Source organism: Sardina pilchardus, chromosome 7 (assembly GCF_963854185.1).
Source record: "Sardina pilchardus chromosome 7, fSarPil1.1, whole genome shotgun sequence".
In the NCBI taxonomy this organism is placed as follows: domain Eukaryota; kingdom Metazoa; phylum Chordata; class Actinopteri; order Clupeiformes; family Clupeidae; genus Sardina; species Sardina pilchardus.
Genome location: NC_085000.1, coordinates 28,528,333 through 28,543,332, shown reverse-complemented (window position 1 = coordinate 28,543,332; position 15,000 = coordinate 28,528,333). Strand labels below are relative to the sequence as shown.

The 15,000-nt window shown below is 49.9% G+C and overlaps 1 protein-coding gene across 1 annotated transcript in view; it reads right to left on the bottom strand.

Annotated features, from left to right (window-relative positions):
* Positions 1-15,000, bottom strand: part of LOC134087871 (ERC protein 2) — a 283,328-nt gene that overhangs the window by 207,204 nt on the left and 61,124 nt on the right. The window contains exon 6 of the mRNA XM_062541676.1: positions 6,779-6,946. Coding sequence (XP_062397660.1) covers positions 6,779-6,946 — 168 coding nt within the window. The remainder of the gene's footprint in view (positions 1-6,778; positions 6,947-15,000) is intronic.

The window sequence follows — 15,000 nt, the reverse complement described above, 5'->3', positions numbered from 1 at the left end:
TGATCCGTTCGGTTCTCTCATTCTCTTTCCTTTTTCTTTGTCTCTCTCTCGCTCTCTCTCTCTCTCTCCGTGTCTCTCCCTCGTTCTCTGGTCCAGGCACGGCGACCCCAGCTCAACAGACACCAGCACCGCTCCGCAGCCCCGCACCGATGGAAACCTGCGACGTCTCAACCCAGCGTCCTCCTCTGATGTGTCCGGGAGTCTTAGATCATTGATTTGCGAACCAATTTGTTTTCCTTTCACAATGCTAACGCTCGCTGTAGGGTTGTGCTGTATTGGGAACTGGTTCCTATTACACTTTAGCAATGCTGACAGTCTTCTGGGCCTGCTGTGTGCTTACATGTGTGTACGTGAGTGTGTGTATGTGTGTGTGTGTGTGTGTGAGATGCGTGTCCGTGTGTGTTAAGGGAAGGTGGAGATGGTCAAACAATAACTCCACCCTCTCGTTCTCATTACTCATTGCATAGCGACGGTGACCGGCTTGACCTCCGTACTCAGATGATACCAGAATCAGCCCAGTTGTGTCTGTCTTCATTTACCTTGATTCGGTTCTGGAAAAGCGGCTTATTTAGAGCCCGGACGCCAGGCATATCTTGTGAAGAACGCTGGGATTCAGAAGTATGTATTATCCCCCCGGCGAGTGCCCGTAATTCCAAAGAACAACAATATGAATATGCGTCACAAGGGAGGGGAGCAGACAGACTGTCAACCCCCCCATAACACCACCCCCCCCCCCGCATATACACACACACACACACACACACACACACACACACAAGTGAGTGACAGATGTTGGGGGGGGGGGGGGGCGGGGGTTGCCTCACAGCTGCCTGCGTAGAACCGTGGCATGGGACGAGGCTCTGCCGTTCTCATCTGTTCCGTCTGGGGCGGCGACCGGTTCTGACGGATGGACCCCGGGGCCCGCGGAGGAGGAAAAACACCTCGCCCCGCGGGCTTCTCGCCGGGCAGCCCCGCCGGTAAGTTATAGCCCCGCGAAGACCCCTCCCCAGGGGAAAACAGGAAGTGTGGAAAACCAATCAGAGCGCAAGGGTCCTTTTCCGATGCGCCGCGCGATATTTAGTCGGTGACAAATGGAGTGGAACCGAAGTGAAATATTTCCTTTTGCGCGGGGGTCAGCCTTCCCCCCCGATGTTGCCGGTTTTGTCTTTGGGCTTGAATAATGCCTTTAAAACGCACTGGGGTAGCAACAGACAGGACATAGAGCTGTGCATCTCCACACACACACACACACACACACACACACACACACAGCAGCAGCAGATGTGTAGCCTCCAAAAAAAAAAAAACCCTCTGCTGTCTCTCGAGCAGCTCCTGCCGGTGGGTTTGCGTTCGAGGCGGAGCGCACTCGGTCGGTCGGTCGGTCGGCAGCAGCAGCGGCGACGGCGGATCGGTCTTTCCGCCGGGCCCTGCGGTGCTGAGGAAAACATCCCCCCCCCCCCCCCCCCCTCCCCCACCCCCACCTCCCCCCCACCTCGTCCTCCCGGCCAGCAGGTAATGCCTTGATCTTTCAGCAGACGGGGCTCCAGCAAATCCATTACGCCTGTTATGCATCCCTCCTGAGCGCTCCGAGCAGCACGGCATGCAGAAATCATTTAGACGGCATGGAGATTTCTCCAGCTCGCGCAGCCAGGGTTTAGAGCCACGCTGGAAGGGGAGAGTCCGGGGAGAGGCCGAGCATGAGTGTATGTGTGTACAATATGTGTATGTGTATATGTATGTGTGTGTGCGTGTGCGTGCGTGTGTGTGTGTGTGTGCGTGTGTGTGTGTGTGTGTGTGTATAGGGGGGTTGTGGAGTTTCTCAGGGTTTGGAAACTCTGGAGTTTTCCTTCACTTTATGTTTCAGTCTCTATTTCCTTCACTTCTCGCCCCCTTTCTCAGTTTCTTTCTATCTATCCTTCTCTCTCTCTCTTTCTCTCTCTCTTTCTCTCACTCTTTCTTTTTCACTTGCTCTGTGCCTCTACTCTGCACAGAAGTGATAATGAGGTGCCCACAATCATAACACCATCCTCGTACACACACACACACTCATACACACACACACACACACACACACACACACACACACATGGTGGGTGTATTTTGAGCGATGGGAGCAGAATGTTGCATCTTCATTAGCGTTTAAAAGAGATATGAAACCCTTTCATCGCTTGTTTCCATGGTGAAGCGCCGCCGGATCGGGGCTGAGCTGAAGCGAGTGTGAGTGTGCAGACAGTCAGTCATCTCTGAAACAGACATTACAGCCGGTAATGGAAACTCTCTAGTGGAGCTACGGCAACACACATTTCAGGGGGAATTCTGGAGAAGAGGGGCCGTAGAGTGTGTGTATGTGTGTGTGTGTGTGTGTGTGTGTGTGTGTGTGCAGGGAGGGGTGGTGTGTGTGTGTGTGGGGGGGGGGGGGGGGGGGGGGGGTCAAGGTCAAAACACTCCGTACCCCCCAAGCACACACACACGTATACCACATCAGACACAGATGTACTCTCCTTCACTCTCTCACCACACACACACACATACACACAGACATACATACACTACATGCACACACACATACACATGTCTAGGAACACACAGGCATACATACACATGCACACACATGCACACACACACACACACACACAGGTCTCCCATGATATTTGAAGTGAAGAGTGAAGAGGAAGTCCAGCAAATTACAGACGAGACGAACGTGGAGAGGGGAGAGCTGAGGAGGAGGTCTGTTCACACGCTTCTACTGTATATAACACACACACTCACATACACACACACACACACACACACACACAGGCTACAGCGCGAACATCAGGGCTGACACAGAAATATTATACATAGAGGCCCTGAGAGAGAACGAAAATAGTTATGGCAGTATCACGTAACTTATCACAAATACTGACACACACACACAGTATGCTAGCTTTAAGGAGGTGACAACAGCACTGTAAACTTTAAAATGACAGCAGGAGACATGGAGGGGAAGAGTCACAGAAAGAGAGAACGAGAGAGATGGAGAGAGAGAGATGGAAAGTGAGAGAGAGAGAGAGGTGGAGAGGGAGAGAGGAAGGGAGGGAAGGAGAGATATGGAGACAGATTGTGAGAAAGCAGATGAAAAAAGTACTTATATTTAACATGACACACACACACACACATATACAGCATACAGTATATCTTACATAAGACATATTGTATGGAACAAGTGGACACTTTAACAACACAGTGCATAGACAGCAGAAGAGGAATGCAACCTCTGATTACGCACAGGCATTACATAACTCACGCTAACCGCGCACGGCCACCATACGTCCAGTGCATATGCGTAGCGCTCGCTTTAAAGAGGTGACAAGAAAATGGTATGGCAGCAAGGTCAGAAGTGCACCGCTGCGCTGGAAACCACCGTCCATACGATACCGTACATGCGGGACCACACTGGAATGAGTGGCAGTATGGTTTGAGTCCATCGAAATTATACCTCATAAATTACATACAGTACATGGAGCTTGTTAAGATACCCACGGCGGGGCGAAAAAGCCTGTCGGCAAAAAAAAGGAGGCAATTAGGTGAGGGATGCATGCAGGCAGAGGACGGATGAAACGCATGAAAAAAGGTCATCTCTGCACCGAGCACTGCCAAGAGACTGACCTGGGACCTGCTCCTAAAGGCCACAGTTATATAAAGATAAGAACCATCATTTCCGTCATTAAAAAAGCCCCTGGAGGTGCAGTTTGCCAACGCAGGCAGGGTCTGTCTGTAGAAAGGGCAGCGTACCCACACTGGAAACACTGTCATCATCAAAGGGGGGGAGGGAGAGGGGTTAGGGGGGGTCTCCATCTGGTCTGGGAACAGTTCTTTATCAAGACAGGCACCGAGACTGCCAAGACGATCCGGAGGCAAGACGCCCAGTAAACATGGAGGTCCAAATGACCCACAAACAGCTCCATATTGCTGATATTAGGAAAGTTAAAAACAAAACAGGTAGTCACTGAGCTGGGTGGTCCGGGCTGACCTGGGAACAGCAGCGGACTGATCGAGCCAGCGGAAATAGGCGTGGAGGCGAGAGACACCATCCAATTTACATAAGTGAGCGGCAGTGGAAAAAAAAGAGAGAGACCACAGAGATGAAAAGAGAGGGAGAGAAAGAGAGAGAGAGAGAGAGAAAACATGGAGATAAATACCATGACACAGAGAGAGAGGGAGAGAGATAATGAGGAAGATGGAACAGAGGAAGGAAGATCAACAAGATGATCAGACAAAAAAAAGAGAAAGATACAGGGAGAGAGAACACTAAAGAGAAAGAATGGAGAGAGAGAGGAAGAGACAACAAGGCAGAGAGCGACAGATAGAATAATTGAGAGGAAGAGAAGTCTGTGTGTGTGTGTGTGTGTGTGTGTGTGTTGGGGCTGTTGAGAGGGAGAGCCATGGGAACGAGTGGAAACTTCCCCCGCAGGTGGGAGTGCGTCAGTGCTGAGACTTAACCTTATAAAAGTCATTAAGGGCCTGCCGGGGCCACAGGAGGGCCCAGGGTCCCATACACACACACACACACACACGTACAGAGAGAGAGAGAGAGAGAGAGAGAGAGAGAGAGAGAGAGAGAGAGAGAGAGAGAGAGAAAGACATACACACACACACACACACACAAAGACACACAGAGACACAAACACACACACACAAACTCTACCCTCACACGTGTGCAGGCACACACACACACACAAACACACACACACACACACACACACACACACACACATAGACTGAGAGACTGTGGGGATGACATATCTGATGCCGGTGCTCATTAGGTCTCATTAAAGGCTGCTCTTTTCCCGAGGCCGTTTAATCAGGGCCTCTAATCGAATCATCAGGACGCCGATTAGGCCCTTTAAGGATGAGCGGACATCCCCAGAGCACATTACAGATCTGCTCGCAATGAGCACTGAGGAGCCCGGCTGCATGGGTGAGAAGCTCCATCGATTTATGTGTCTGCATGTGTGTGTGTGTGTGTGTGTGCGTGTGTGTGTGTGTGTGTGTGTGTGCGTGTGTGTGTGCGTGTGTGTGCGTGTGTGTGTGTGTGTGTATGTGCGCGTGACTGTAGCACATTTCTGAGTGGGGTGGGTGGAATGTATGTTTTTGTGTTGTGTGTTTGTATGTGTTTGTGTTTGTGTGTGTGTGTGCTTGTGTGTGTGTGTGTGTGTGTGTGTGCGTGACTGTAGCGCAATTCTGAGTGGGGTGGGTGGAATGTATGTTTTTGTGTTGTGTGCTTGTATGTGTTTGTGTGTGTGTGTGTGTGTGTTTGTGTGTGTGTGTGTGTGTGAGAGAGAATGTGTGTGTGTGTGTGTGTGTGTGTGTGTGTGTGTGTGTGTTTGTGTGTATGTGTGTGTGTGTGTGTGTGTACGTGTGTGTGTGTGGGGGGGGGGCATGATTGCTAAAGGGACTCCTGTAATTGACAGACAATGACAATGAATGAGTGAGTGAGTGCATGTGTGAGTCAGTGAGTGAGTGGCTGTTGAGTGAGTGAGTGACAGGGTGAGTGAGTGAGTGACAGGGTGAGTGAGTGAGTGAGTGAGTGAGTGAGTGAGTAAATGAATGACTGACTGGGTGGGTGAGTGAGTGAGTGAGTGAGTGAATGAGTGAGTAAATGAATGACTGACTGGGTGAGTGAGTGAGTGAGTAAATGAATGACTGACTGGGTGAGTGAGTGAGTGAGTGAGTGACAGGGTGTGTGAGTGAGTGAGTAAATGAATGACTGACTGGGTGAGTGAGTGCACACCGTTGGATGGCTCCTTTTCTCCATGTCGACACCTATACAGTATGCATCTGATAGCTAACATGCACACTCATTGGCAAATGGAATACCTTCTGGTGTCTGCTTTACATTTCTGATAATGGAGCATATTGGATGCGACAGGCCGGCTTCCAGAGGCTCTGCAGCCCACAGCGAGACCCAGGAGGAGGCGGCCGAGGCCAGGAAAAGTCTGGGCACCTCTCCAGCTTCACCCAGAGCACTCCAGAGCAGGCCGTCCAGCACAGGACAGAGCAGGACAGTGCAGGACATCGCAGACTGGACCAGACCAGACCACACTAGACACACACCAGACCATCCTAACGCAGCACAGGCCAGCAGAGAAGGGGACCGCGGAAGGGTGGACAACCCACACTTTGTACCTAGCATGGGTCAAGTCTAGACAGCCCACAAAATCACATCCCTGAATGTCAATCACATGAAAAATCCAGGCTAAATTTGGGATTTAGAGGTAGGGTAAACAATGCTGGATTTAAAGGTAGGGTAAGCAATGCTGGATTAAAGGTAGGGCAAGCAATGCTGGATTGAATGTAGGGTAAGCAATGCTGGATTAAAGGTAGGGTAGGCAATGCTGGACTAAAGGTAGGGTAAGCAATGCTGGATGACTCCACGTCTGTTTATGTTTATGTTTATGCTTCTTAGCGCACAGTACATTATATTTACTCCAAAGACCAAACAAAACACACCAGAGAGCTAGCTCTGAAAGGTGACCCGATAAACTCCACACCGTGTTCTGTTATTGTTTTGGGAACAGGCTGCTCCCAGTTTGGTTTCCAGTTTACGGAGCCAGGGCTGTGTAAGGAGATATTGGCTAAAGGTTACAAAAAGTGTTAGAAAACCCCCTTAGCGTCACTTAGCCTCGCTTTAACGGAGGAATCGAAGGGACAAAAACAACAGGCCAAAGCGTGGGTAATCACATGGGATACTGAAGGCTCCATCGAGACCAGAGGCCGGGCCCGAGCGCCGTCGTACCTTCTTCTGCAGGACGTTGACCTTGCGCTCCTTGACGTCCAGCATGTCCTTCATGTCGCGGATCTCTCCGTTCAGCGTGCCCTTCTCCTCGGTCAGCTCCTGCAGCTGTTTGCTCTTCTTGTTCAAGAACGACTCCTTCTCCTCCAGACGCACCCGCAGAGCATCAACCTGAGACACAGAAAGAGAGCGAGAGAGAGAGAGAGAGAGAGAGAGAGAATAAAAAAACAGAGAGAATGAGAAATGAGAACAGGGGAGTATTTTTCAACAACTAAAAATTACAGCAATTTATAATCATTCACTTTACAGTAACCAGAGCTGCTTTAATTCCTTTAAAACCAAGCTTCCATTGTGCAGAGGCTCTTTTTTTTCCAGGAAAGTATCTGTCACGACAATATGCACAACACGCTCTGTGGTGTTGCCCAGCACACTGTGTTTTGTGTTGACATTCAACATGCCTCCCAGCTCCCAATATGAGCAGCTTGGGTTCGCTTTTCCAGGAATTTTCGGCACAAGTTGTTTAATCAAAAAGATGATAGCATGATACTGGTTGGATGCATTTCATTACAAAATTAAGAAGTGATAACACAAACATCTCAAACATCCTCTCTCTCTCTCTCTCTCTCTCTCTCTCTCTCTCTCTCTCTCTCTCTCCCTCTCTCTCTCTCTCTCTCTCTCAACACACAGACATGCACACGCACGCACGTACACGCATGTACACACACACACAAACACACACACACACACACACACATACACACACACACAGGCTGTTAAGCTCTTTTCTGTTACTTGAGGTCCTGTGGACTAATTGAGTTTCCAGGTTTGGTTTCCATGGTGCTGGTATTGGGTAACACACAGCGGGGTGAACCCAGATGAACTCCAAAGGTGTCAGAGAGCTCGTTATCAAGGCCCCTTAACGAGCCACCAGAGGACATAGACAAACACACAACACACACACACACACACACACACACACACACACACACACACACACACACACACACACACGCGCACTTGTGCCTGCTCAGATACACTTTACTCATAACTTCAAAAAGTGGTTGCTGACACATACACACATACACACATAGACACACTCACACACACACACACACTCACACACACACTCACACACTCACACACTCACACACACACTGGTTTAAAGAACCCACTGATGGAAGCACGTGGCACTCTGAAACGACTTCAAAGACGGACTCAGAGGGGGTCGAGCTCCGACGGGCCCCTTGCTCGCTCGCTCGCTGGCTCGCTCCGCGCCGACAAAACGAAGCGCGGAACAGAAAACACACCGCGCCGACTGAAAACCTGCCGGCCTGTCCGCCAGCATCGGCCTCCGCCTTTAATCAGCCTCGGCCTCACCCGTGTCCACCCCTGCCGTCGGTCCAATGCCCCCGCTCCCCGAGGTGGGGATTATGACTAATAGTCCTGCTGGCCTGCTGCAACTGCGCATTCTCATATAACTGATCTTGTCTTAATCTGGGCATAACGCCGCCGCCGCCGCCGCAGCATACTGTAGCTGTACTGTAAAAGACAAAAAAAAACAAACAAAAAAAAATGCGACAAGCGTAGCTAATGCGATGAGTATGCGCTGCAGCGGAGGAGGCATGTGGGGCTGTGTGTCTGCATTGCACCACTGCAGAGAGGGCGCTGGAGCAGCCCTGCATGGCAGGCGCGGGGGAACAAGTGTGTGTGTGTGTGTGTGTGTGTGTGTGTGTGTGTGTGTGTGTGTGTGTGTGTGTGTGTGTGTGTGTGTGTGTGTGTGTGTGTGAGTGTGTGTGTGTGTGTGTGTGTGTGTGTGTGTGTGAGTGTGTGTGTGTGCACGCCGTCAAGTTTGTTTGTAGTGCGGCGCTGCACGTGCTGAGGACGTGGTGAGATGCAAGTTGAGTCTTGTGTTCTGCGTGTGTGGTGTGTTGTTTTGCATGTGTGTATGTTATGGGACTGTGTGTGAGTGTGTGTGTGTGTGTGTGTGTGTGTGTGTGTGTGTGTGCCAGGAGTACAGGCAAACCCATCTACAGCAGGAAGAGAAGCCCTGTACAGTAGTACCACAGGATGGCCTGGATCTGCATGGCTGAGATGGGAAAGTATTTATCTCATATTGCTGTTCTGGCTGAAGCCCAAAGCCCTAATACTGAACATGACTATGTGGATATGTGTGTGAGGTGTATGAGGTGTGTGAGGTGTGTGTGTGTGTGTGTGTGTGTGTGAGAGAGAGAGAGAGAGAGAGAGAGAAAGAGGGGGAGAGAGAGTAAGGGAGTGAGTGAGACACAGAGAAAGTGACAGAGAGAAAATGGAACTTCATATCTCTCTCTTCTTTCACCTTTCCTCTCTATCCCTCTCCCTCTCTTCCTCTCTCTCTCTCTCCCCCTCTCTTCCTCTCTCCCTCTTTGGCAGACCACAGTGCCAGTGACACTCGTAATCCTCCATCACTTGGCACAGAGTAATTTATAAGGAATTTGTTCGGGCGCTTAGCAGGAAATCGCCGCTGTCCTACCTCGGCTAATTCATTAACCTTTGAAACGGTGCCGCTTCACAAGTAGTTCCTCTTACAAAGCAGTTACAATGTGCCTGAAACAGGATCGGATGGGTGAGCAGGAGAACCAGGAAAAGAGCCTGGAAGAGGGGGATGCAGAGAGAGGCAAGAGGGAGAGGGAGAGAGAGAGGGAGAAGAAGAAGAGAGAAAGAGAGAGAAAACAAGCAACAGTGAGAGAAGTGCACAGAGAGAAAAGCCACAACGTTCCATTTTTAAAACTCAAGCCACCGGGCCGTTTTTTTTCCTCCCTCTTTCCCAGAGACTCTTGTCGAGCGCTCGTGGCTTCGAGTCGGGCCGCGTGTGTACTTTACGAAACCCAACGAAACACAACAAATAGACTCCGCGGATCCCGAACATGATATTTAAGGGAGCCCGAAAAGAATGGCTGCATTCTGTGCCGACACATTTAGGAAAAGGGGAGCGATCTTCCACCCAGAGAGAGAGAGAGAGAGAGAGAGAGAGAGAGAGAGACAGAGAGAGAGAGAAAGGGAATGAGAGAGAGAGAGAGCATGATTGAGCTCCACCACTGCCGCCGCTTGCCAGTATAAACCCCAGTAGCGAGAGGCTCTGCTGGGGAGCGGGTCAAGAAGGTCCGCGGGTAGCGGTGACGGTGGTTGGTGTGTGTGTGTGTGTGGGTGTGTGTGTGTGTGTGTGAGTGTGTGTCCTGTCTGCCAGCTGCGCTCTCCACCCTCACCCTCCGTCAACACACGCAGGAAACGGCGGGGACATGAAAGGGAGGAGAGGAGGGCCGCAGGAAACCAGATACAGGCCACACCGGCCAGCCCACGGCACTCTGCTACCCCTGCATGAGAACGTCTGTGTGTGTGTGTGTGTGTGTGTGTGTGTGTGTGTGTAAAAGAGAGAGAGAGGGGTCAGGATGACAGGTAGGGATTCTTTCACTGTGTGCATATACTCATGTGTATGAATGGAGAGACTAAAAGAGATCTGTACACCGAGCATTACTTGAATTTCCCCTTGGGGATCAATAAAGTATCTATCTATCTATCTATCTACTGGTAGATATCCCCTGTGTGTGTGTGTGTGTGTGTGTTTGAGGAGGTGGAGGCAGAAATAGATGTGTGCAATGAGGTGGACAGGTACTGAACTTTGTGTGTGTGTGTGTGTGTGTGTGTGTGTGTGTGTGTGTGTGTGTGTGTGTGTGTGTGTGTGTGTGTGTGTGTGTGTGTGTGTGTGTACAGTTTACAGAGTACAGGTTTGAGTTTTCATCAGTGTCTGGCTATAGATCCAACCCACAGGACCCCCCCCCCCCTCTCTCTCTCAGGCATGTACCGCATATCTGAAGCTCCCTCATAAATACTACATGAAGCCTCTCTCTCTCTCTCTCTCTCTCTCTCTCTCTCTCTCTGTCTTTCAAACATACAGTACACACACTCCTAAACACACACGCACAGGAAGAAAGAGAGTAAGACGAGAGAGAGAGAGACAGAGAGAGAGAGAAAGAGAGACAGAGAGAGAGAGAAAGAGAAAGAGAGACAGATAGAGGGATGAGCTCATGTGTTTGCCTGAGAGAGGCACAGCACTGAGAAAGAGCAGCCTCTTCTGCTGCGTCTCTGCTCGGGTAAACATGGCTGCTCTTTCTCAAACTCCGCAGGCCCAATTCAGGAACAATCTTTAATCCCATTACTCCCAAATATAATTATGAGATCATGTCATGGGATTATGAGGGAAACGGCTGCTGCACATGCCGTGTGTGTGTGTGTGTGTATGTGTATGGCTGTGTGTGTGTGTGTGTCTGTGTACTGTATGTGTGTGAGCGTGTGTGTGTGTGCGTGTGTGTGTGGGTGTCTGTGTGCACGCACGTCTCTGGTGTTTGTGTTCCATGATGAATATGTGTTGTGATTTGTGAATGGTATGAACATGTTGGTGTGCGCTCCACAACAAACTAATTCCCAGAAAGAGAATCAATGCGAGTTCATCAGAGTCCAGGTGTCTCTGCATCGCTCTCTGAATCACTCACTCACTCACAGACAGACACACACACACACACAGACACACACACACACAGCCTGTCCGTGGATGCTTACTAATTGCATCCCGAGGTGTGTACTGGGAGCAGACAGTGGAGCAGCGGTGGGTTGACGTTGGGCGGAGGCCCACATTCTCAACGCCGCGCTGCCCTCAGACAATAGGCAAAACAGAGCAGGGGCTGTCTCCGCGGCAACCAGGGACCCATTCGCCCTGATCTATCGCTCGCTGGGCGACACATTCTTTTTTGCAATTAAGCCGTGCCATTTGGATCACTTTCCCTTTCCTTTTCTCTTTCCTTCTCTGTCTCTCTCTTTCTCTCTCTCTCTCTCTCTCTCGCTCTCTGTGTCTCTCATTCTCTCTATGGCCCCTCACTCAGGGGAGAGAACATGCACTGAGGTGTGCCTGAATGTGCAGACACACACATTCATACACACACATACACATACACATACACACACACACACATTTATACACACACATACACACACACACACATACACACACACACACACACACACAGAAATGCAGCAACATTCAAGAATACAACCACATCCAGTGCATGCACACACACACACACACACACACTCGCGTGCTACACAGTCACAGTCACACACACACACACACACACACACACACTCACACACATGTGCGCTGCACACACAGACACACAGACAGACACACTCACATAAACACATCTCCACCGCTTAGGCTTTCCAGCCTTTCACTCAACACCACATCATTTGCAAAAGTCCTTGATACATTTTCAAGATCTTGCGGTTGCAATACTATTAATTCTTAGCCAAGATATTAAGCATGTTGTTTTTTTCTCTTTTTTCCCTCTCCTCCCCTCTCCTCCCCTCGTTCAACCCCCCCTCCTATCCCCCCCGTCTCCCTGCGACCTCTCCTCCCCATCCCTCCGCATTCAGAACTCTCCTCACAGCCAAATCGCGGCCCGATCTTTGGACCGGGAGGGGGTTTCGGCGAAACTCAGCATCTGCTTCTCCTCCCAGCTCTCCTCCTCCTCACTTTCTCTCCCTCTCTCCTTCTCTCTCTCTCTCTCCTCCCTCGCTCCGGTTTCAGAACAGAACAGAACAGACCAGCGTCTCTTGATGCCTACAAAAACCAACAGTCTCCACTCGTAGGCAGCAGGTACATCTGAGATGGAGTGAACAGACCACAGACAGAGAGAAAGAGAGAAAGAGAGAGGGAGAGAGACAGATGCACAGAAGAGAGTGAATGTGTTTTATGTATGTATGGGAGATGGGAAAGAAACAGAGAGAGAGAAACAGAGAGAGAGAAAGAGAGAGAGAAGGCCTCTGGGGACACACCTCCTCCTCTGCTGTCAACCACTAATCCATGTGGTCCCTGGACTCTCATGTACAGTACTCTACTGCAATGTGCAGTAACAGTATCTGTTAAGAGTCCCTAATAAAGACCTCTTGAAAGTTGACAACAAGAAGCCCAAGCACGTCTGAATTACCTCTGACGCTTTCCACAGGGCTTCAGAACCCAACCTGAACCCTCCAGATGTCAATCAAGCCGCTCATCCCTCATTGGCCTGCGGCGCAAATATGCTGTTGATTTGATAGCTGTGATAAGCTTCTGCACTGATGATGTATGTTGTGACTGTGCGCATGGAAGTTATATTAATGAGCATGCAAAACAAAACCGCCGTACGAGATCCGTCAAATCTCCGGGACATTTTTTTTTTTTTTTTTTTCAGACATGGTATGTAAGAGGCGCGCTGCCAAACTGCTCCGGCTTGTGGAGGTTTCTCCTGTTTTGCTAACCGAATTTTCAGAGGGCCTTTTTTTTTTCTAAGATTGCGTGACGATGCAGAGAAATATCCATCTCCCCTTCTCCCCCATCTGCGCTGCCTGGCTCTGGGCCCACAGGCTGGAGAATGGCATAAGGCACTCATTAAAACACATTTATTGGAGTGTATTTGCTGTGAAATTAATCATTCAATTTGCGTCGCAATATTTCAGTAATTATTGTTTATATCGCCATTAATAACCTGGTGCTGGGTTGTCTCAGTGCGAAGGGACCGCGAACAGAAATAGACTTTAAACTGCCGCAGATGGAGCCCGTGGTGGAGGTTATTATTTAAATAAAGTTGCGGGCGTTTGAAGTGGTCGACGTCTTGCGTTCACATGTCCGCCTGGTCTTCATCAAGGAGCAGGGAGGACGTCCAAGGGGCCTGACCCTTGCGGTCAGGAGAATTTTAATGTGAAATTTGCATTAATGTAAAGACTGCATGTGCAATTTGCATTTTGTGCCAAGTGGGCTAATAATGGCTCTATGGTGAATCAACAGTGTTCTTGCGATGACCTCGAACAGGTATGACAAGGTCATAGTGAAATCTATGCACTCTAACTAAGTGATTTAGGCGTGGAAATCTGGAACTGTGTGCAGAAATTCCTTCAGCCTAGTGACCATACTAAGACATACTAAGATTTCTAAGACATACTGTATGCATCCAACAGCCACTGAAATGCAGACGGATTTGCAAATGTCTCACATGTGTGATTGTCTTAGGATGAGTTTAGGTTTAGCTTTAGGTTAGTCCTGGACAGATCACATGACATGGATGTCACTGACTACCAGATGGAGCTTCAGTGATTTGACTACTTAAAGGTGAACTATGCAAGCTTTTCTTAACTAATCAGCTTCAGAGTCACTGGAATCGTTATTTGACTTATTTCGGGTTGAATGATGGCTCGCTTCCCCCTAGCACCTCTGAGCGGAAAAACCACGCATGCAAGTTTCACTGACAAAGAGAAAGTCTCCAGCCTCGCGATCATGCTCATGAAAAGGCAGACTGACCGATTGGGGAGCTGTAGGGGAAGCTCTGCAGAGAAATCTGCAAGCGTAAAACGAGCGAAAAAAGAAAAGCAAAAGCAAAACCGGCGATGAAATCGGCAAACCTGCATACAGTAGTTTCCTTTAGGACTGATTTGAACTTAAAGCATTTTTGCTCTGCCTACTTGGCAAAAACAAAAAAGGCCTGCAACATACACAGGGCCCTAGTCTCCACTTCTCCTCTTACTGAGGCTATACCGTCTTCAGCCTGCGGGACATCTAATGCATTCTCACTAGGAAACCACCACTCACAATAAGTGGCAGTAACATTATCTATAAGTGACAACATCCTCTCTTTCCCCATCTCTTCCTTCCTCACTTTCCCTCTCTCTTTATCTCTTTAGATCTCTCTCTCTCTCTCTCTCTCTCTCTCTCTCTCTATCTCTCTCTCTCTCCCAGTCAAAGAACAGAAGTCCAGACCCCTGTGCAGCAGGCCCTCGGCCCGTGGCAGATGACCATCCCGCTGGGGCCCCTGGCAGGCTCTCCCCACCTGCCAGAGCAGCTGGAGGAAGAGAGAACCTCCACAGGGGGAACCTCAGAGCAGCTATAGGACCAGGGGGACCCAGCACACTCCACTCTGGGGGAGCGGCCTTTGAGCCGCTGGCCGAGAGGAGGGAAATGTCCACTAAGGGGATCTCGGAGTGAGATCAGCGCGGCCGGACATCATACCTCCAGCGTCCTGATAGAGGATGAGTGCTGAGGAGTTGAGTGCTGGAACAGTGAGACTAGGGATGGAGGGAGCGAGGGAGGAAGGGAGGGAGGGAGGGAGGGAAGGAGAAAATGAGACAGAGATAGAGAAGAAGAATGGAAAACAAGACAGAGGGTT